General features: G+C 47.6%; 1 protein-coding gene across 3 annotated transcripts in view; it reads left to right on the top strand.

Moving 5' to 3' along the window:
* The window catches only part of FRYL (FRY like transcription coactivator), a 323785-nt gene that overhangs the window by 25789 nt on the left and 275615 nt on the right, over positions 1–22381 (top strand). For all 3 annotated transcript variants that reach the window (XM_059721714.1, XM_059721716.1, XM_059721717.1), the window contains exon 2: positions 1035–1241. In XM_059721714.1, coding sequence (XP_059577697.1) covers positions 1214–1241 — 28 coding nt within the window. In that variant the 5' untranslated portion in view covers positions 1035–1213. The remainder of the gene's footprint in view (positions 1–1034; positions 1242–22381) is intronic.

Raw genomic sequence — 22381 nt, 5'->3', positions numbered from 1 at the left:
CTTTCTTTGAAATCATGTTAAGTCCTCCGGATGTAGCTTACTTGTGTATATATTGTATGCTACTTAAGATTTTTATCTTGATGCTGGAAAATGCTAATTAGGAAGTTGAACCAATTGTGCTTAAAAACACAGATGATGTTTAATAAGGGAGTGGTATTTCCCATGGTTGAACTGGTTTCCCACTGTTTACCACTAAAAGGAAACCAGTAAATTCTTATTGCATCAGAACACCGATTTAAAACTGCTTTGGGTACAGGTCTGTTTATATGCCTGCAGCTCTTCATATCTATTTGTTCTTCTGAGAACTAAATATGTAGAAGATGTAGCCCGCTATTGCATGTTAAGGCTTGAATTGTTAAAGCAGCTAGAACTGCTTGATCTGCCTCCAGGGTAAAACTTAAAGTCCCCTATATATTGAAGTGTTTGCTGTATTTTGGTAGTGCAGCAGGAGAACAAAAAATGAAGCCTGCAGCTTGGGCAAGTTGCAACAAGTACGTAACTTTCCTAGGGTGGAAGTTTTGTATGCAAGTTTCAAATTGAGCTTGGGATGCTTTTAGAATCTCATTAAGGAGGTACAGTTACAGTTAAAATGGTCAATTTGCCAGTTACTTTAGTGCTATTAATACCAAAGTCTCCCAGTATGAATCTTTCTGAATTTTTTTTTTTTTTTTTTTTAGTAGTGTGCTCTTTCATACGAGTGAAACAAATATGCCTATTTAGTTATATCTGCATATGATATACAAAATGTGAAATGAAATCTTGAATTTTACTCTGAGATCTCATACCTTAAATAGCCTGTCTATAAGAATATTAATGTTTAATTTTCTGTCCCAGGAAAGGAATAAGTCACTTCTGGATAAATTCACAATTCTGTATATCAGTACCTAGATTTTTATGACTTGTGGTTTTTCAATTAAAATACATCAAAGCTCTTTGAAAACTGCTGGAAACTCTTGGCCACTTCTGGTGATTAGCTGTCTCTTACTCACCAACTTCTGTAATATAACTTCCCCCTCCTTTTTTTTTTCTTTCAGCCTTTTATACTTCTTGTCTTTGTACTGTATTTGGAGACCTTTTACCAGTGTTCTGCTACATACCAGGTGACTCAGCTGTTTACATCTTTGTGTCTACTCACAACCTTAAAGCACAAATTGAGCTCCTGGGGAAAATGTCTTGATGAATCTATCCAAAGGATAATAAAGTGATAACTTACATGATTGATCAACAATGGCTTCTAAGTGGTAAGTCCATGTTCAGAATCTTTATATTACCTAACTTATCTAGATTATCTAAATGCTTTCCTCTGCTTATGTCCCCATAATCCAGGGGTGCATAGTAATTTGGGCTGGAGGGCCATGTAATGAGTTTGAGGGCCACACACATGTGTGCGCCCCCTGAGTCCAGAGTCAGCACCTGCCTGGGGTTGAGGGGAAGGGATGGAGCCTAGCTATGGGCCTCCATGCTGCCCTGCCCTGCCATTGAAGCTCACCGCTGCCCTTCCCCCTCCCCTCCCCCCCCAAATCCCACAGCTCCTGGGAGCACTCATGATGGGACAGCATAGAGGCCCATGGCCAGGGGCTGGCTGGTCTGCACTCAGGCCTTGGCAGCTGCTGGGCAAAAGCAACCCTGCCTGCCCTCCTGGCACCATGTGGTGGCTGGAGCTGCCAGGGCCTGAGTGCGGCTCGGCCAGGGCCTGCCGCATGATCCTGGGTAGGCAGGGCTGCTTCTGCCAGTGTCCCCCATGGTGCCTGGGAGATGCAGTCCACCCCCTGGGTGCCACCCACCAGCAGAGGCTGGGGCTTAGCGTGGCCTGGCCAGGGCTTGCAGGGCTGGATTGTATCTCCCAGGTGCTGTGGGGGATGCTAGGCAGAAGCAGCCCTGTTTCCTAGGCTGCCTGGCACCATATGGCAGGCCATGGGTGGGCCATGCTCAGGGCCCTGCCTCTATCCTTGTACACTTTTAAAAATAATTTTAGACATGCTTTCTGAACATACTGAGTGAAGAGAAACATTAACAGAAAGCAAAATAGATCGTAAATATTAAGCAATGAAGAGATATGTGTCTTCAAATTTTTTTTTTTTTTCTTAAGGAGTAACTGTAAATTTAAATGAATGTACCTACTTTTTAAATGGGAAAGGTGATAGATAACCGGGGATTCTGGTCTTCTCTGTTAAAAATCCAATATTTTCTGATTTTAAAAAATTCCAAAATTCTTTGATTTTTAAAATTCATTTTTCCATGACTAAAATGAAATACCACTTTAGATATCAGTTCAATGCAGTGTTTTATTGATATATTTACAATTTTAAAGCAATTTGAAAGCCTACCAGTGCCTAAAGCATTATAATAAGATAAATTCTAAATACCTTTATATATTGGCATTTGATTTTGTTTTTTTATCATGGAAAATCGGCTCCTGCCCCCTTCGCTTACCAGGATGTGGGTTCAACTGCGGCTGTCCCCCCTGCTGCATTGTGGCACTAAGCAGTCCTGATATGCCAGTGCCCTTTACTCCCAAGACACAGCCTCCTGATAGTTGTCCCCCCCAGCTCCTCGGTGTGTGGGGCAGGCAGGGTATGTGGGGTTTCCTGGAGCATGATCCTTGCCCCAGTGGTGCAGGGCTGGTTTGGACTCGCCAGAGCTTGGCCCCTGATGGTCTGGACCAGTCCTGCACCACTGGGGCTATGTGCCAAGCTCTGACATGCCTGGACACCCTGTGCCGTCAGGGGGGCCAGTTTGGATTTGCCAGAGCTTAGTCCCCAGCCCCAGTGGTGCAAGGACAGTCCCCAAGACCTGGTCCTCTACCTTCCCCCCTCCCCTACTTTTTGTTCAGGGAAAAAAGGAAGCAGCAGAGTTCCTGTGAGTGTCCCTTGTGGGGAGGGGAGTGGAGTAGCTGCAAGCTCCCTGCAGCCAATGCCTCCTATGGGAAGATCTGGGCCCAGGAGCTCAGGGTGCCCCCACCTCCTAAACCCGCACCTGCCAGCTTCCCACTGGGAGATCCTTTCTTGGGGCAGCCTACATGGGGACTGCTGGCAGCTGGTGCTTGCCTTCCATCCATGCAGGGACAGGCAGTGGGAGCTCCATGTAGTGGCTGCCCTTACCACAACAGATTGATGGAGGGGCATGGGCAAGAGTGCCAGAGCCTGAGGCCTGTTCCAAGCTGCCCTCACAGCCCCACTGCTGGGAAGGACATGGCAACGCCCCCATGGCCAGAGTCTAAGGGGAAACACCCGGATCCTGCAGCATTGCATGCTGGCAGTGCCCAGCACACCCAGCTTGGGGGGAGGATGGCTGAGACCCCTGTTCTGGGTCACTTGGTGCCAGCTCAGTGGCTACTCTGGGGCCCTGGTATGGTAGCACTGACTGCAGAACATACTACCCTGGCCCCTGCTCTCTTCCAGCAGGTGAGCACATAGGTCTGCTGTCAGTAGGTAGCACTGGGGCAAGCGGTGGGGCCTGACCCCTCCACCACATCCCATAGACTTACCTGGATGGAGCTGCTCCTGCCATTTTGCCTGGTTGTATTGCTGGCCATGTGCAAATGTGTGCACACACATGTTGGCGCCCCTGCTTCCAAATATCCTCCTCCCACTCCCCCCACCCCAAGCGGCTCCTTGCAGGCTGGAACTCTGCCGTCTTATGAGGAAAAACTCATGGTTTCCCACTTCAGAGGGGAAATCTCGGTTTTTCTCTTTTGAAGGAGAAAACCTGTATTTTTCTGCGCGAAACAGAAAATCGGGATCCCTGCTGATAACACAGATTGTCTCACTGGAAAATGCTGTTTAAGTTGGCAACAGCAAACTTTATTAGCTAAAGAAGCTGCTGTTTGTATGGCCCACTATATACAGACTAGCTTTTTTATGGTTATAAATTGAGATATTACAAGAGTTGTCAGGGTTGGGAATTTTTATGCAGTTTATTCTGTAATCCCTTGGCTCCAAGGCTCAAATTTTCTTAACCAGAAGGGGTTTTAACATAGTCATTCATGCTTGTGCTTGCTTTTATGAAATCTTACTTTCTGTGGCCAAGAACTAAGATTAATTGCTGATTAAGCACCTGTTCCTTATGGTTTGTATCATAGTTCCTGACATCTACTGACAGGTTATTTAGCAGAATTAAAAAAAAAAAATAATATTTGCTTGGAAAGCTTTGAGAGGACATGGTTTCCTTTCTCTTCCCTTTTGAAAGAAGTGATAAAGGGTAACTCCATTTTCTGACAGACATGCTGGACATACAGGATTGCAAATGGGGAGAAATAGACTTTACATCTTTTGAATGCCAAAATTGATGCTTTCCTCAGAGAGCCTAAGCAGTCTCAGTAGTCCTGGTTTCAGATGATTGTAGTGATTAATGCTGCTTGCAACTGAATTATTAATAATTAGGTTTTACGGGGAATCCTTAGAGGTGTACATTTATTTCTCTCTTTCTGGAGCACATATTTCATTTCAGTAACTTGTTACTTTTTCCACATGTAAAGTGAGCTCTCTTATGAGCTGCAGTTCATCTTTAGCAGCTTCTTGTGAATGTTTCTTAGCCTTCTTCACTAATCGGGATATTGTGTTTTTGGTTTTTTTTTGCATACAGCAGCCCTGTAGAGCAGTAATCTAGCAACCTATACATTTTGCACTGGTATTTATAGTACCCCACAATTACTGAACTACTTAGGAATGTAAGTTTTGTGGGCAGTGGGGGGAGGGGAGGTTTGAAACTATGTTGTTTTAACTTGCAAGACGGTCTGTAATACCTGAAAAGGCTTGCTTTCACAGGTTTCCAAGAATTAGGTTTATCATTGAAAATGAATAATGTTGGCATTAAAAGCATGTAGAGTTGGTACCAAGCTGTGTTGGAGTATAGTTGGGAGTTTCAGGGCAAAGCATTATCCGGAAAGAACGTGAACTCTGACCTATTGAAGGACTTGAAGGTTGACAGCATGTCTAAGAGCACTGATCACCACGCTGTGCCTTGGAACAAGAAATAAATTCCTATAGCTAGTAAAAACACAAAATTACAGGAAACTTTATATAAAGGCACAGGAAAATATTTTTGTTTTCTGTAATCTGATGGCACTTATTTACAACATATACATTGAATCTAGAAAGCAGTTAGCTTAAAAATAGCCTTGGGCAGTTCCATGTTATATTTTTCAAATGATTTTCCAATTATAAGTAAGTAAAGAGAGATGCGTGTTTCCCTATCAACTCTATAAATTCATCTGGGCGTTGAAAGTTAAAATGGGGAGAGTCTTCCCTCCCTTCTTGGCCCCCTTGGCCTCTACACATCATCACCAGTTCTGCAGGTGAAATAAGACACTCTACACCTATGATTGTTCACAGGTGTAACAACTGATTGTAGTGTGGTTAACAGGTGTGGTACAAAAAAAGAAATACAACCTAGATTACTTTTTAGACCTGGTTTTGAAGAAGTAGCAAGAAGAAACAAAATATAGTCCCTTAAGTAAGATGATGATAGATTTTTTTTTTTCTTTCCCCTTGAAGAAAAGCGTCTTTTTCTAGTTGGTCATGTGCCATATTAGAGCCACTCCCTTATGAAAACGTTGAGCAGCTGGAGTTGTGAATAGACTGAGAGGGGAAAAAAATAATGGAAAACTAAGTGGTACAGGGATCTTGTGGGTTTGTTTATTTATTTATTTTTTTAAATTATTATTGCTAGTGCTAGGTATAATTCATCTTGCCACAAACTTCACCCCATTATAGTTACTTATTTTCCTATTTACCAAACCTTTAACTGTCACTGTTTCCAGTCTGCAAAGATCTTGGGTTTTTCTACATTACAGAAATGCTACCTCTACAGCTATATCAGTCAGCTGTGGCTGCAGAGCCCTCTTGTGGAGAAGTAGAAGTCAGATAGATATAGATAGAGAGATATCTCTAGCTGTAGCTCTAGCTGCAGCTTTGTATATTAAAAAATAAAAATAACTTTTTTTCAGTTGATGTAGTTACACCATCTCCCTGAATAACATTAGTGAAGCCAGCAGAAACCCTCCTCTGTCAGTAGAACTCTGCTTAGGCCCTTGGTCTTGCCACTATAGCTTAATTGTGAGTTGTTACCAGCATAGCTCTATTGGCTATCATAGTGGTACTCAACCTTTTTCACTGATGGGCAGTGCCTGGCCTGTTTGTGGGCCAGATTGTGTCAGTGGCCCAGATCCAGCATCTGGAGTGGGCATGGCAGGGCCCCATCCAGCTGCATGGAGGTGGACGGGGCAGCCTAGCTGTAGCCCAGCTGTGAGGAGGGTAAGGGGGGTGGCTTAGCCTCAGCCTGACCTCACTGGGGAAGGGGGTATGGCCCAGCCCCAGTTCCTCATATAGCTGAATAAGGGGCATGGTGATGCCCAAGTCTGGCTGTGCAGGGGAGGGGGCATGGCCCTGCTCTGATCTGCTGCACAGGGTTTGGGAAGTTGGCAGCAGGGGAGGCGTGGTGGTATTAATGGCCAGTGCTCTCCCACCACCAAATTTCTTGACCTGTCAGGAGCCCCGTGGGCCAGATGCCATGGCTTCACTTGGCCCGTGGGCCTGAGGTTGAGCAGCCTGTGAAATTTTCTAGTGCACAGTAGATCCTAGTGTCTGCTAAAAAGCTATGTAGAGCATTATTGTCAGTTACAAAAAACTCCCAAAATCTATGATATTTACAAGTAGGGGTTCTTCAAAAAACATGGAACTCTTTGGTACATGTCTGGAAGAAACAGGGTGTAAGTGTTAATAGGGAGACACAGGAAACAAAGTGCTTATGCTTTGGAGTGGAAAAAGCAGCATGTGCTCTGGGGTGCATTCACTTGCAGTTTTTTTTCTTACTGAGAAAAGTGAAGCCCTTTCAAAATTATGCTCAGGAATGGAAACACTTGTCATGTGGATCCACAGCATAATCCTATTTAGAAGAGTAAAAAACTAGTAGTCACTATAAGTTCAGAATGTTGCAGAAATAATTTCTTTTACTTTTTTCTTCTGTCTTAATTAGAGAACAGCCAAGACAGCTCTATCATGAATAATGATTTCTAAACTGGGTGAGACAGTTGAAGTCATATGGATGAATTGTATTATAACTAATGTAAGAAAAAGAAAACAATGTAGAAAGGTAGACCTGTATTTAGTCACTAACTGTCTTTAAGATAACTCTGTAATTTTTTCCAGTTTTGGCAAAAGCAGCCAACTTTGTTGCAAAGGCTCTCTTAAAAATACTTACTGAGTAAACAGGGCAATTTGCAAGCAGTTCACTAGGAGCTAGAGGAGGAAGGGGAAAGGAAGGGGGAAGAAGAGCCATACACCAGATCCTGCTCCAGGAAGGTAACTGGGCCAGGGCTGTCTGTGTTTGGCTTGCTGATCATTGTGTTTGGGTATGTGCTCTGAGCAGCTGGGAGAGCTGCTACCTGAATAATTGCTGCCTGTATTTGACAAAAGCCCTAACAAGGGGCAGAGGGAATCCAAGCTCAGCAGGGTATAAAAGGAGACTTCCTGAGTGACCAGGGACAACAAACAGGGTAGCATGCTAGACAGTTTGCTGGTCAGTTTGCCAGCCCCCCGCTTTGAAGGGGAGCATTAAGGTAAGTTCTTTCTTTAATTAAGAATAACTGACTTAAATATATTTAGCATAAGTAGCTAATACTCAGAAGTTAGGCCAATACTTAAGCCCCTTGTTTAATTTGAGTCCAGAGTGAGGGGGGTGTTGCTAGGGAGTTTACCTGGAAACTTTCTCTCTCCTTCCTTTGGAAGCTTGGTGAGAGGAAGCAGGAGAAAGGGAACCTTTTGGGACCAAGGAGCAGTGAACAGGCCAGCTTACAAGGGAGTTCTAGGCAGGGTCTGCTTGGAGAGAAGGGCAGGAAGAGAGAGGCAGCCCAGGAAAATAACTGGAGGTCATTACAGTGCCAGAGCCACTGCCACTGCCAGCTTGCACCTGTGAGCTGTCTGTCCAGGCAGGACCACTCACAATCCAGGCTTTCACCCAGGTCCCAGTTTGGTTCTGTGGAGACTGCAACTTACAGGTTTCTTCCAGTGACAGCCAGGTCGGGGAGTTCCTGCGATGTCAGCGGAGCCTCCTAGTGGTGTCCCTCCTGGAGCAAGCAAGAGAACTACAGGAAGAGATGGCAAGGTTCTGAAGCATCTTTTGCCATGAGGACTTAATAGGTTCAGTGCTGAAGGAGACCTCTAGGACTGCAGAGGAAGGACTATCAGAGATGGTGCTACAGAAGGAAGAGGCAGTGCAGAAGTCTTCATCTTCACCTGCAGTGGCTTGCCTGAAAAACAGATATGGAGCCCTAGCAACAGAAAAAGAGGAGCACATTACATTGGTGGAAGAGGCCAGGCCAGGCATCCCCAAGGTTGGGAGGATCAAGACCAGTGCGACCAACGGAAAGTAATGAATGGTGGTAGTTCGAGACTCCCCTCTTCAGGGAATGGAGGTATCTATCTGCCAGCCTGACCTGTTGGGAGGTTTGCTGTTTGCCGGAGGTCTGCTATTTGCTGAGAGCCTGAATCTGAGGTATCACAGAGGAATTACCAAAACTCATCCAGCCCTCTGACTACTATCCCTGGACTTCAGAAAAGCAAACTTCAACTCAGGGAACTGATGAGCAGAATCCTTTAGTAAGCCAGTCTGAGGAGGAAGGAGTGCAGGAGAGCTGGGTGTACTTGAAATAAGCCTTTCTTTCTGAGAGCACAGGAGCAAACCATTCCTTTGCGGTCGAAGATTAGCAAGTATGGCAGAAGAGCAGCTTGTTTTAGCTCATTGAAGACTTCCCTTCTAAAACACAAAAAAAGCAGCTTACAAGAAGTGGAAACTTGGACTAGGGAGGAGTATAAGAGTATAGCTTGGGCATGCAGGGGTGAAATCAGGAAGGCCAAAACACGTTTGGAGTTGTGGCTAACAAGGAACGTGGAGGGTTTCTACAAGTGTCAGCAACCAGAAGAAAATCAGGGAAAGTGTGGGTCCCTTATTGAATGGGGGAGGCAGTCTGGTGACAGAAGATGCAGAAAAGGTGGAAGTACTCAATGCCTTTTTTTTTTAACCTCAGTCTTCATAGACAAGGTTAACTCCCATCCTACTGTACCAGTACCTGTACAGTACAGTTCGGGTAGAAGAGGTCAGCAGCCGGCAGTGGTGAAAAAACAAGTTGAGAACTATTTAGAAAAACTGAACCTGTACAAGTGCATGGAGCTGGATGTGCAATGCACCTGAGGGTGCTGAGGGAGTTGGCTGATGTGATTTCAGAGCCACTGGCTGGCAAGATCCAAGATAATGCTCTTTGAAAACTTGTGGCAATTGGGAGACATCCCAGATGATTTGGAAAAGGGCAAATCTAGTGCCCATATTTACGAAAGGGAAGGAGGAGGATCTAGGGAACTACAGACTAGTAAGCCTTACCTCAGTCCCTGAAAAAAACATGGAGTAGGTCCCCAAGAAGTCTATTTCTAAGCACTTGGAAGAGAAGGTAATTAGGAACTGTCAGTGAGGATTCACCAAGGGCAAGTCATTCCTGACCAACCCGATTGCCCTCTATGACGAGATAACTGGCTCTGTGGATGTGGGGAAAGAAGTGGAGCTGATATACCTTGACTTTTAGCAAGGGTTTTCTTACAGTCTCCCACAACATTCTCATAACCAAGCTAAGAAAGTCTGGGTTGGATGAATGGACTGTAAGGTGGATAGAAAACTGGTGGAGTCATTGGGCTCAAACAGTAGCTCAATATATAGCTGGCAGTCAGTATCAGGTGCCCCAGGGGTCAATCCTGGGCTGGTTTTGTTCAATATCTTCATCAGCAACCTGGAAGATGGGATGGGGTGCACCCTCAGCAAGTCTGTGGATGACACCAGGCTGTGGGGAGTAGTGGATATGCTGGGAAGGTATGGCTAGGATTCGGAGAGATGTAGGCAAATTGGAGGATTGGACCAAAAGAGAAATATCATGAGGTTCATTACGGACAAGTGCAAAGTCCTGCCCTTAGGATGGAACAGTCCCATGCTCCAGTACGTGCTGGGGACCATCTGCCTAAGCAGTAGCTCTGCAGAAAAGGAGCTGGGGGTTACAGTGGACAATCAGCTGAAGATGAGCCAACAGTGCGCCCTTGTTTCAGAGAAGGCTAACAGCATGCTGGGCTGCACTAGTAGGGGTGTTGCCAGCAGATTGAGCAGGAGTGATTATTCCCCTCTATACAGCACTGGTGAGACCACATCTGGAATATTGTGTCAAATTTTGGGCCCCCCACTAAAGAAAGGATGTGGACCTGGGCCGGGCAGTTATTTCGGGCAGAGGGCCGCTTGCCCAGTTTTGGCAAGCTGTTGAGGGCTGCGTGGGTAGCCCCGCCCCTTGACAGGTGCCCCACCCCCCTGGTCACCATCTTGGGGCCAGTGTCCCAATATCTTGGTATCAATGTCCCAGGGCTGGCACTGGTGGGGCCCAGAGTAGGATGCAGCCTGACAGGGGTCTGTGTAGCTGGGCTGGGATGCACCAGCAGGGAGAAGGGGGAGCTGGCCTGGGTCCATAGAGCCCCTGCTGGTCAGGATCCTGTACCCCTGCCGCCCTGTTCTGGGCCCTGCTGGCACTGGCCTTGGGACACTGATGTGGGCCCTGTGCTCCTATGGCCACTCGCTCCCAGTGCCCCCCAGCCCTTCGGTACATGCCAGGGGCAGTGCACAGCCCCGACCCCCTGCTTGCTGGCAGGGAAGGAGCTAGTATGAAGCACGGGGAAAAGCAGTTCCTCACCTGCCCCGCGGCCGGTGCTCCCTGCTGCAGCTGCTCGCACCCCGTGCAGGGCTGTCCTGAGCAGACACAGACAGCCCCGGGTGGGCTGCGGGTGGGTGCAGCGCGGGGCACCAGGCACAGGGTGGGCGAGAGGCCACTTTTCCCGGTGCTCAGCACCAGCTTGTAACCCGGCCTCACGCTGGGTCTGGGCTTGCCTGTTGGGGCTGTGCCTCATCGGCAGTGGCTGCAGCCCGCTGCTTGCCACACCGTGCAGTGTTTACTGCTGCTGCCCAGCTGGAGCTTGTGCGCTGGGCAGCCCAGAGGCAGCGGTGGCAGCCTCACTGCAGCCTACCACGGCGCAAGCTCCAGGCAGGCAGGAACAGCAAACGCTGCCCAGTGCAGCAAGTGGGGAGGGCTGCAGTTGCTGCTGCCATGGTGCAGCATCAACAGGCGAGCCTAGAGCCGGAACAGGGCAAGGTTACAAGCTGGTGCTGAGTGCAGGGGGAAAAGTGGTCCCTCACCTGCCCTGTGGTGCCCCACGCTGCAGCCACTTGCAGCCCTACTGGGGCTGCTTGTGCCTACTCAGGACAGCCTTGTGCGGGCTGTGAGCAGCTGCAGCAGGGAGTGCCAGCCATGGGGTGGGCGAGGAGGCGCTTTTCCCTGCACTCTGCACCAGCTCCTTCCCTCCCCCGCCCCCCGATTACCTGAGGTTGTGGCGCAGTACAGCCACATGGTCCTAGGCCAGAAGCCCCTCCTGGGGCTTCCAGCGGGGCTGGGCAGGCCCTGCTGTTGCAGGAGCCCTCTGCAGATTCCCGTGGGTCCTACTACTACCCCTGGTTCCTGTCATTTTTGACAGGAGCCAAGGACAGAAATTTTAATTTTCAAAAAATTTTTTTAGGGGCCCCATGGGCCGGATAGAATGGCCTTGTGGGCTGTATTTTGCCCACCCCTGATGTAGACAAATTTGGAGAGTGTCCAGTGGAGGGCAATGAAAATTGTTAGGGGTCTCAGGCATATGACTCATGAGGAGAGGGTGAGAGAGCAGGACTTATTTAGTTTGGAGAAGAGAAGGCTGAGTGGGGATTTAATAACACTTGAAAGCTTTTACCCTTCTGAAGGGTGGTTCCAAAGAAGATGGAGCTAGACAGTTTTCAGTGGTAGCAGATGACAGAACAAGGAGCAGTGGTCTAAAGTTGCCACAAGAAGGTTTAGGTTAGATATTAGGAAAAAAACTTTCTCACAAGGAGGATAGTGAAGCACTGCTTGTGAAAGGTCCATCCTTGGAAATTTTTAAGACCCAGGTAGACAAAAACTTGGTTGGGGTGATCTAGTTGAGGATGGTCCTGCTTTGAGCAGGAGGTTGGACTAGATGACCTCTTGAGGTCCCTTTTATTTTAAGCAAGAATTTCATTAATAGCAACTTTATTTTAGAAAAGCAAGATGATTACAGTGTCTAGTCACTAAGATTTCATAGACATTAGGGCTGGAAGGGACCTCGGAAGATCATCGAGTCCAGCCCCCCGCCCAAAGGGCAGGACGTCAGCTGGGGTCATAGGATCCCAGCAAGATAAGCATCCAGTTTCATCTTGAAGGTGTTCAATGAAGGCGCTTGAACAACCTCCGGTGGCAGGCTGTTCCAGACCTTGGGGGCTCGGACAGTAAAGAAATTCTTCCTTATGTCCAGCCTGAAACCATCTTGTAGTAGTTTGTGACCATTCGTCCTTGTCATCCCTTGGGGCGCTCTGGTGAACAAACGTTCCCCTAGATACTGGTGGTCACTCCTGATAAACTTGTAGGTGGCCATCAGATCACCCCTGAGCCTGCGCTTTTCCAGGCTAAAGAGCCCCAGGGCTCTCAGCCTGTTATCGTAGGGTCTGCTTCCCTGACCTCTGATCATGTGCGTGGCTCTTCTCTGGACTCTCTCAAGCTTCTCCACATCCTTTTTGAATTGTGGAGCCCAAAACTGGATGCAGTACTCCAGCTGCGGCCTCACTAAGGCCGAGTACAGGGGGAGAATGACGTCCCGGGATTTGCTTGAGAAGCATCTATGGATGCAAGCCAGCATTTTGGTCGCTTTACTAGCCGCAGCATCGCATTGCAGGCTCATGTTCATCTTGTGGTCAATGATGACCCCCAAGTCTCTTTCTTCCATAGTGCTAACCAACATAGCACTGCCGAGCCTATAAGGATGCTGCGGGTTTTTTTTCCCCAAGGTGGAGAACCTTGCATTTATCGGCGTTGAACACCATCAGATTCTCATCCGCCCACTTGCTGAGCCTGTCCAGGTCAGCCTGGATCATCCGCCTGTCTTCTGGTGTGGATGCTTTGCCCCAAAGTTTGGTGTCATCGGCGAACTTGGCCAGTCCGCTTCTGACTCCAGTGTCCACATCATTAATGAAGATGTTGAACAGTATGGGTCCAAGGACAGAGCCCTGGGGGACCCCACTGGCCACAGGACACCACGATGAGTGACTTCCATCAATTACTACCCTCTGGGTCTGACCCCGGAGCCAGTTTTCCAGCCAGTGGATCGTGGGGGACCCAAGGCGACAATTGGCCAGTTTCTCCAAGAGATGATCATGGGACACCAGATCAAAGGCTTTTTTGAAGTCAAGATATATGACATCAATCTCATCTCCCTTGTCCAGGTGATAGGTCACCTGGTTGTAGAAGGAAATGAGATTGGTCAAGCAAGACATACCCGCAACAAACCCGTGCTGGCTATCCCTTAAGATGTTGGCGTCGGCCAGTCCATTAAGGATGGCCTCCTTAATAAACTTTTCTAAGATCTTCCCCGGGATAGAAGTCAGGCTGATGGGCCTTTAGTTAGCCGGATCCACTTTCCTCCCTTTCTTGAAGATAGGCACCACGTTGGCCTTCTTCCAGTCTTCAGGCACTACACCAGAGCGCCAAGAGTTTTCAAAGATCCGCGCTAGAGGCTGGGCTATGATGCTCGCCAGCTCCTTGAGTACCCTGGGGTGAAGATTGTCAGGGCCGGCTGACTTGAAGGTATCCAGCTTCTCAAGATGTTCCTTCACAAAGTCAGCATTAATGGAGGGCAGGGGATCACCCTCACCCGGACTTCCCAGCCCTGTAGCAGGCACAGGCGTTCCATGGGGCTGATGAAAGACCGACGCAAAGTACTTATTTAATAGGTTGGCTTTTTCCTGGGCGTCAGTTGTCAGTTGCCCCATCTGGTTCAGCAGGGGTCCAACGTTGCCCCTGCTTTTCCTCCGGCTCCCCACATATCTGAAAAAGGACTTTTTATTGTCCTTGATGCTCAAAGCTAGCTGGTGATGGTTTTTGTTCTCAGTGTGGTCAGGTACAGACATTACACTTACCAGTATAAGTGATCGGAAACCTGTTCAGAACAGAAGATTGGTGCACGGAACCGCCTTATATCCATAGCAGAACAGAAGTTTGGCATGCGTAGACTTGTTTAAAAATAGCGGAATCTGGTTTAAGATTTGTGTGTCCCCCCCAGTGCCAAAAGGCAAATGTCTTCTGTTTGCTACTGATCTAAACTACGCTGCTAACAGAAAACCTTGAAACTTGGATTAATTCTGCCTTGGGCCTTCTGAATGTCTGTACCTAGCCCATGAGAATAATGTCCATTCACTTCCATAAAGATATACTTCAAGTTTAAGAAAACAGTCCTCTCTTCCTGCAGCCAGTAGGTAACATGGATTGATTCTCACTAATTTCCAGAGACATGATGTTTTTGCCATAAAACTGAATGTTTGATTAGGCTTGTTTTATGTAAAGGAGAAAGAGAAATCGAAGGTTTTAGAAGATGGGCAACGACTGCCTTCTAGCTAGCATCTGGTGAATCTGTCAAAAATGCATTTTTTTTTTTTTCTTCATATATGTGTCTTCTGTCTTTGGATAACTTACTACAGTCTGTTGGTATGACTATGCTGCAGTTTGCAGCCTAGCACTTAGATGCATAAAATAGTTTTCAATCACTTATCTTCACTACCAGAAGTGTCAGCAGTGGCAATCCCTTGATTTGAGTATGATCTCTATCATGGCTCATTGATGGGTCTTGAGGTGACTTAAAAGTCCAATCCTCTGCCACAAATCTGTCCAAAGGAGTTGTGCCTTTTTTCCACTGGGGAGGTGAGGGTGGGGAGTAGGCTGCAGGCTAGGATTCCTCTTTTTTTTTTTTTTTTTGTTTTCTTTTTTCATTCCTCTGCTCTGTCTCCACTGCTTCAAAGGCAGTGAAAATAAAACTTGGTTAAGTTTGCAGCACCATTTGGAGTTGGTTAGCAGCCAACTCTTCCCAGCTCTTGATGTTGGCATCTGTTTTCTTGAGGTATGCACTGAGAAGCACCCCTAACTCTGCAGCATAGAACTCCATGCAAGTTAATTGGTGAATACATAAATTAGCCTGCCTGTAGTTCCACGTTGCCATGGCTCGGTTGGTTTTACATACCTCTACCTTTATTAAGGCGTTATCTATGTTGGAGAGAAATCAATAAATTATGTTTCTTCACCTGTTAGAAATTCAGTTTGTGCTTGTACAAACAAGTAAAATGATAAGGAGCCAAGGTAGCTTGCTTGTTTGTTTATCTCATACAACATAGAAGTTTGTTGACTTCACTGTGCTAGGGTAGATAGAGTTTACTGTCACAACTGATGTGGTTATTTTTTTGACAGCTGTCAGAAAATCAGAATTTTCTGGCTGACTGTATTTTCTCTCTTCACCTCCCAGCCATGTCACCATTGTAAATACTACTCCAAATTTCTTCTTGTTGACACTTGCTGGGGATTACACATTTCCAGGAGTAGCATGGGCAGAAATATCTTCCCCCCTCAATAATATCCCCATTTGTTAGCTATACTGCTTATGAGGAGCAGCATTTACTACTTCTGCTGCAGGAGAACCTTAGCTGTTAGAGCTCAAGTCTTGTTGTAGGGCAGAGGTAGGCAACTATTTGGGCCTGCAAGCCACATAAGGAGCTTTGAGCTGTCACAGTCTGGGTCACCACCCCCTGACCCCTTCTCCCCCTCTCCCTCTGCCTTCCACCAGTGCAGCATCTCACCAAAACTCCCTAAGCAGCCTCTTCCTGTCCACCTGGCTGCTAGCCCTACCTGGGCAGGTTTCGGCCAGTCTCTGTGGAGACCCTGGGATCACAGGATGGTGACATGATGGGGCTGGGGCTCAGGGCAGAATCACAGTTAACTCCCTGCATACCCCTGTAGAACCTGCACCTATTGCAGGGGCATGCAGGAACCAGATTGCAGCTCTGCCCTAGCTCCATGCTGCCACCGCCCCATGCTCCTGGCCTTGCTCTCCTGTCCCACTCCTGAGCATGGTTCCCCACCTGCCTGTGTTCCCATCCCATCCATCTAGTTGCTTGCCCCGCTTGCATGGGTCCTGCCCCCAGCAGTGGGTGCAGGGCAGATGGATTGGGGTGTTAGGGCAGTAGGGTTGGGTTCAGCTGCGGTGGTAGCTGGAAGGAGTTGCTGCTGGGAAATGAGTCCATCTGGGTCTGGGGCTGCACCAGGTTCTTCCTGGGGTAGAGGGGGAGGGGGGTGCTGAGTCAGGCTGCACTTGGGGCAGGCAGTGGTGGTGCTGGAAAGGGGCTACGGGGGCATGGGGGTCTGCAACCACCCCAAAGTACGCTGTAGCCCCCCCCCCAACCCTCCCTCCCGGTGCCACTGCCACCTGCCCCAGCCCAGCCCCCTGCCGGGAAGAGCCTGGCACCACCACTGGCCCCAGCCTGCAGTGGCAGCCTACCTTCAGCCTCACCCCGCACACAGATCCAGGGGCACATGCCCCCTATGCCCTCCTGGGGTACGTATAGTGGTGGGAGCCACCCCGCCACAGTGGCCCTTGGATGAGCCTCTCGCAGTTCCATCCCATGCTCCACCCCGCCCTGGCTGTGCAGTGCCTGCTTCAGTCTCAGCCCCACTTCCACCCTCACCGCTGGGGCCTCGATCTGCGCCCCCTCCCCACCCCTCTTCCCTCGCAACAGACTTACCAGCTAGACCTTGCTACTTTCCACTCTGCCAGGCTGTGCTCCTGGCCACCTCTGTGCTGAGCTGCAGCTGCACACATGCATGGGGCACTTTACTGGCAACATTATCAGCCAAAAAAGCCAATTGCCAATGCTGTCAATTTTCTTTACGTTGGTGCCAATCCGATATGGGACCAGTGTATCGGTGCACCTTTACCATATCTACTCCATTCTAAGATGAGGTTACCACCCCCCGCATTCATTGTGGGGCAAATTAAGCCTCATCTTGGAATCAAGGATCAGACCACTCCAGCTGGGAGCTATTGGGAGCTGCTGTGCAGGGAGTCTGCTTGCCTGGGATCAGAATCAGTGGTATGTAGATTTCCATTTCCAGGATCTGTTCCCTGCCTGGCTCCCCTCCTCTCCTCCCTTACTGGCAGAGAGCAGAGGCTGGAACCAGGAACCTGCATGCTGGTGCTGTGGTCCCCAGCTGAACCAGACTTTGCACAGCAGCTCCCCATAGGTTTGTAACATAGAGCTTGGCTGTCGATAATTGATCTAGTGGTATGCTAGATAGTGGTGGTGGTGGTAAAAGCTGGTGGTGTGACGGTAGCTATGGTAGTCAGTTGATAGAACTATGTAACCTCCTTGGACACTCCTTTGCTGACCTCAGGATTGCTATTCTTGTGCAGCAAACCATTTAAAAACAGTTTGAATACAAAAGTGTGGTATAAGAAATCACCTGCAGATTAGATTGTGTTAAGCATGCTTTAAACGGGGACTATGGATTCTTATCCTATTTTCTGGATTAGTTTTTATAATCCCTTTTGTTCCTATGGGATCTTTGCTTGTGTGTCTCTTCCAGGACTGCCCCCTCCACCTTACCTTTCCCCTTCACTTCCCTTCTCTCTTCCCACATTTTATATTCAAATCATTCAATCCACTTTATACTCTGTATGCTTCTTCTTTGACAGTATCTGATGAAGTGTTTAAACTCTTTCATTATCCCTGTAGTCTTGACACTGCCTCCCTAAGTAGAGTATACATCTATTTTTTTGTTGTTGTACATACCTGTTGAGTTTACAAATAACGTAGCAGATGACACTAAAATAGTCTTTTAAATGAGCTAAAGTTTTTCTATTTTCAAGTAGAAAAGAAGGAACTGCTAATAGTTAACTTTTGATCTATTTCACTGTGTCCTCTTGTGTTGAAGTTTGGAATACTTTTTAACTACCAGTGGCCAGCGGGATTGTGCATGTGCTTGATAGCTGAAAGGGTAGAGCATGCCTAACTGCCACTTCATTCCCTCCTACATGTGACAGCAAGCCAGAACAATGTTGATGTCCTATAGTCTCTCAGTAGTTATAGTGGTAGTAGAGCTCCTGTAGTGAGGCTTGAGTTATTTTTATTTAATTTTTATTAGACCTTTGACCAAAAGCATAGACTTGGAATTTTTAATAATTAGCTGCCCTGAACTGGCAACATCAGCTCTATGGCTGAGGGCATATCCTTAAGACCAAAGGGACACTGTTTTGTTTTGTTTTTTGCCAAAGGAACACTCATACCTCTTCCAAGTGAGCTATCTGTGCGCGTTCTGAAAAAGGTTTACCCAGAGAACACTTGTAACTAGAAGTGCACTGATACATTGGTCTGATATCAGATTGGTACCGATATAAATAATATGGTCAATATTAGATATTGACCTGATGGGGCCGATAAATGCCTGTGCAGCTGCAGCTCAGCACAGAACAGAGCTGGCAGCATGGAGAGCTGCCTGTAGCTGGTAAATCAGAAGAGGCATGGGGGGGGCAGATCAACGCCCCCATGTTGAGGTAGGGGACAGGCCCTGCCCAGCTGGGCTGGGGGCGGAGGCAGGGCTTGTAGGGTGGGGGCAGCTCCCACCACTGCTCACACCCTGGGAGGGCAGCTGCAGGGTGGAGCCAGTGTTGTGCGGGGCTCTTTTTGCCAGGGCTGGGCTCAGAGCAGGCTGCAGTGGTGCTGGGAGGAGGCTGCAGACACCCAGCTTTTGCCACAGCTCCGCTCCCAGCCCCATGCCACTTCCCACCGCAGCCCCAGCTTTTCCTGGCGCTTGGGTGGAGGCAGGGCGTTCAGCTGGGACTGCAGTGGGTGGCGGTACAGGGCTGGGAGCAGACGGCTGGCGAAATTTGAGGTGTCTAGCTTCTTCCCAGCACCGCTGGAGCCCACTCTGAGCCCAGCCCTGGCAAGAAGAGCCCCACACAGTGCCATCTCTGGCTCTACCCTGCAGCTGCCGCCCACCCCATGCCATGCAGATGTGGAGGCACATGACCTCCTGGGGTGCAAGCAGTGGCAGGAGCTACTCCCCCCCACGAGCTGCACCTCTGTCCCGTGCCCTTCTCCTGTCCCTGGCTGGGCAGCGCCTGCTCTCTACCACCTCCCTCACTGCAGGGGGCATTGATTTCCTCCCTCCCCTTCCACCACACTGGACTTACCACCTGATGGCAGTTGTATCGGATCGATATCACCTGATATGCCTCCTTAAATATCGGCTATTGGTATTGGCCCTCAATCTCTATCCGTTCACCCCTACTTGTAACTGAACGAAACTGAGGAATGTCTGAATTTGAAGGACCTCCCACCCCAACAAGGTTTCTTTCATTCAGTCAAACTTGAATCAGTAATTTCTCAGATTACCAGGCATACCACTCCAGGATCTGTTAGCATGTTTTGTCTAGAAACTGAGCTGCAAGAGTCCTTGGAGCATTCACCTGCACGTGACTCAGCTCCAGCCTAGTTCCTGAAGATTTTTCCCGTTCCTAGTAATGATTCACTGGCTTCCTTTTACTCTTTATTTGGAATACTGCTTATCTGTTGCTTTGGAGGTGGCACATTCAACATGGTACATTCAGGTACCTTCATGACAGCATCTTTGGGCTGACAGAAATCTGCAATCCATCTCTGAGCCCATTCTGGAGCCAACAGCCACTGTTCTTTTCTGGTACTAAGTAGGAGGAGTTCTACAAAAATATTGACCTTCAGTTAAGTAGAGTGGCACAGTTCATGGACAAACTTTCTTCCTATCCCAAGTGTTTTGGTACCTTGGATTGTCATACTGAGTTTACAGGCAGTTCTGGATGTCACCAGTACAAGAGTAAGATATAAGAATCAGTTCAAGTCTTTACTAAAGCTCAAGTGGTGCTGTCGCTCAGCAGAGCCCATGTAGGCAGCATTGCCAGGACATCTACCAATTGCAATTTGCCATCTGCGTTCACTTAGTTTTGGCTAGTGGTGCTGCATTTTTTTTTTTTTTTTATTATTATTTTTTTGGACAAGATTGAAAGGATTTGCTAAAGGAGTTAATATTTAGCTGACCTCAAGTAGTCTACGTATATAGATGTCCCAAGATGAAAGAAAATTTAGTTAACTTGCAGAAGCTGGTTCTTGAAGATGCTCTTTGTGTGCATATCTTACAACTTGCCCAACTTCTCTGGAGGTCAGAGTCTTCATTGGGATTCTCTGAACTAACTAGCAGCAGGGCAAGGTTCCTTCTAAGGTGCGTGCATGCGCAGCTGCGCACAAGTAAAAGGCTGGCCATACACAACATTTTTTAGGCCATGCGCCCACTGGGATAGGAGCTGGGCTGTGGTGTGGGACACTTACATGATGGTAAGTTCCTCCGAGAGGTGGGGGTGGGAGCCTGGCGTGGACTCTGCTGGCTCTGGGATGCTGCTCCGCTCTCTCGCTTCACCTCGGGGAGCGAGGAGGCATATGGTATCAGGGCTGGGGAGTGGAGCAGTTCCCCGAAGCTGGTGGAGTCAGGAGCAGTTCCCCGGAGCCGATGAAGCCTGCACCAGTCCCCGGCCCCAGCCTCCATCCCTGCCTTGCCTCACCTCAGGGAGGAGAGCCGCTGCCTGTCCTGAGTGAGGTTCTGTCTGCTCCAAGGAACTGCTCTGCGGGCTCCGGGGAAGTGCTCCACTCCCCAGCCCTGATGCCACATGACTCCTCGCTCCCCAAGGCAAAGCAGGGGAGTGGAGTAGTGTCCTGGAGCCAGCAGACCCCATGCCAGGCCCTGGCCTCCAGGCCCCAGCCCGCACTGCCTGCCCCGGGTGAGGAGCTTACCTTCGTTAAGTGTCCCATGCCACACCGAAGCAGTGCGCTCATGCACTACTCCTTAGAGGGAATATTACAGCAGGGGCACCTTATCTTTTGTTCTTGGCAGAGGGAAGGCATGCAGGGTGCACATGAGACTCCAAAAGCAACAGGTAGTTAAAAATGTCTGAATTCTTGACTGTACCAGAGTGAAATACATAAGAAAACACCTAAAAGCCATACTTACCTCACAGCAACTAATTTTCCTGTATGCATAGTGAACTGTTTTCATTTTTTGCAAGCAAACGTTATTTCATATTGCTAATTCATTACATCTTTGCTTAGTTGACTTGATAACTTTCAGACTTGTCTATTAACATACCAGCGGTTCCTTGTGTAATAATACCACTCTACTGAGTGATATTAGTAAGAACATCCCCCCTGCCCGCCCCTCATTTTGCTGTGTATATTTGTCAGCACTCTTTGCATAGCTGCACAGGGCCTCTCCATGTATAGTCAGTTAGCTGTTTTCTTCTGTTGCTTAATAGTGGGCAGAAAAGCAGTGTTCTCCTTAAAAGTACGAAAAAATGTAAAAAGAAAGAGAAACTAGCATGGAATTTGGAGGTAAATTTAGTACCTGAAATTATTTTAACTTTTTAAATTGTTTAGACTTCAAGATGACAGGGTCCTTTGATTATTTTAATACTCTAAAGTGGTAGGTTCTTAACTGGGTGCAACAAAACCCTTTCAGGGCTGTGGCATGGCACTGCTGTGCTCAGATGGAACTATCACGTGTGTCTCATGTGAGCCAGATCAGGAAGCAGCTGCTGCCAGAGCAGGTGCTTCTGTCAGCTTGAGGTTTCTCTGATAGGTTTATTAGGATAACAAGTTCATTATCTGTTAAACCTCAGGCAGCCAGGGGCACCCACTCCTGCTGCAGCCCCACATGGCTGTTCTAGAAACAGAGGTGTGCAAGATGGTTCCACTTGGTGGTGGTGGTGGTGGTGGTGGCACACATGGTATGAGTGGGTGGGAACACAGGAAAAAGATCTCCAGGCTTCTGTGCTGCCATTGCCAGGTGGAACTGCCCCATGTACCTATGTTTCCAGAAATAGCATGTGAAGTTGGACTAGGAAGGATTGTATGTGAGTGTTGTTTAATTGCACAGAACAATTTCAAAATGATGTTTTATGAGTCAGTACAGCTGAAAGACATTTTTCATCTAACGTACGTACATTAGGTGTTCCCTTGTACTTTGAACTTTTGCTGAAGAAGAGCTTAAATAATTTACAAAGGTTTTTATCCTCATCTTTTTGCATGGAAAAATGAAATATATTGAGAAATTAAATGTCTTCCTGAAGCAAGAGAGACGCTTGAATGAAACCAACCTTTGTGTCTATAAACTAAGTTTATGCTGCTTCTCATCTTGAGATGGTCCATTTGTAATGTAAATTATTTCAGCATTTAAAAAACATTTGCTCTATCAGGAATAATAGATTCCAGAGATTTTATTTAGGCGACTTACTTTATTCAGCATTAACAACTTTGTTTGAGGTTCTCTTTTTTTTAAAATTAAAATATTCTTAATTATTCTCTCAAATTAGTGAACCAGAAGACTTATAGCTTGTTTGTTTGTTGGTTTGTTTAAAAAACACAC

Source organism: Alligator mississippiensis, chromosome 2 (genome assembly GCF_030867095.1).
Source record: "Alligator mississippiensis isolate rAllMis1 chromosome 2, rAllMis1, whole genome shotgun sequence".
Lineage (NCBI taxonomy): Eukaryota > Metazoa > Chordata > Crocodylia > Alligatoridae > Alligator > Alligator mississippiensis.
The sequence above is the reverse complement of the archived record's forward strand: the minus strand, read 5'-3'. Positions and strand labels throughout refer to the sequence as shown.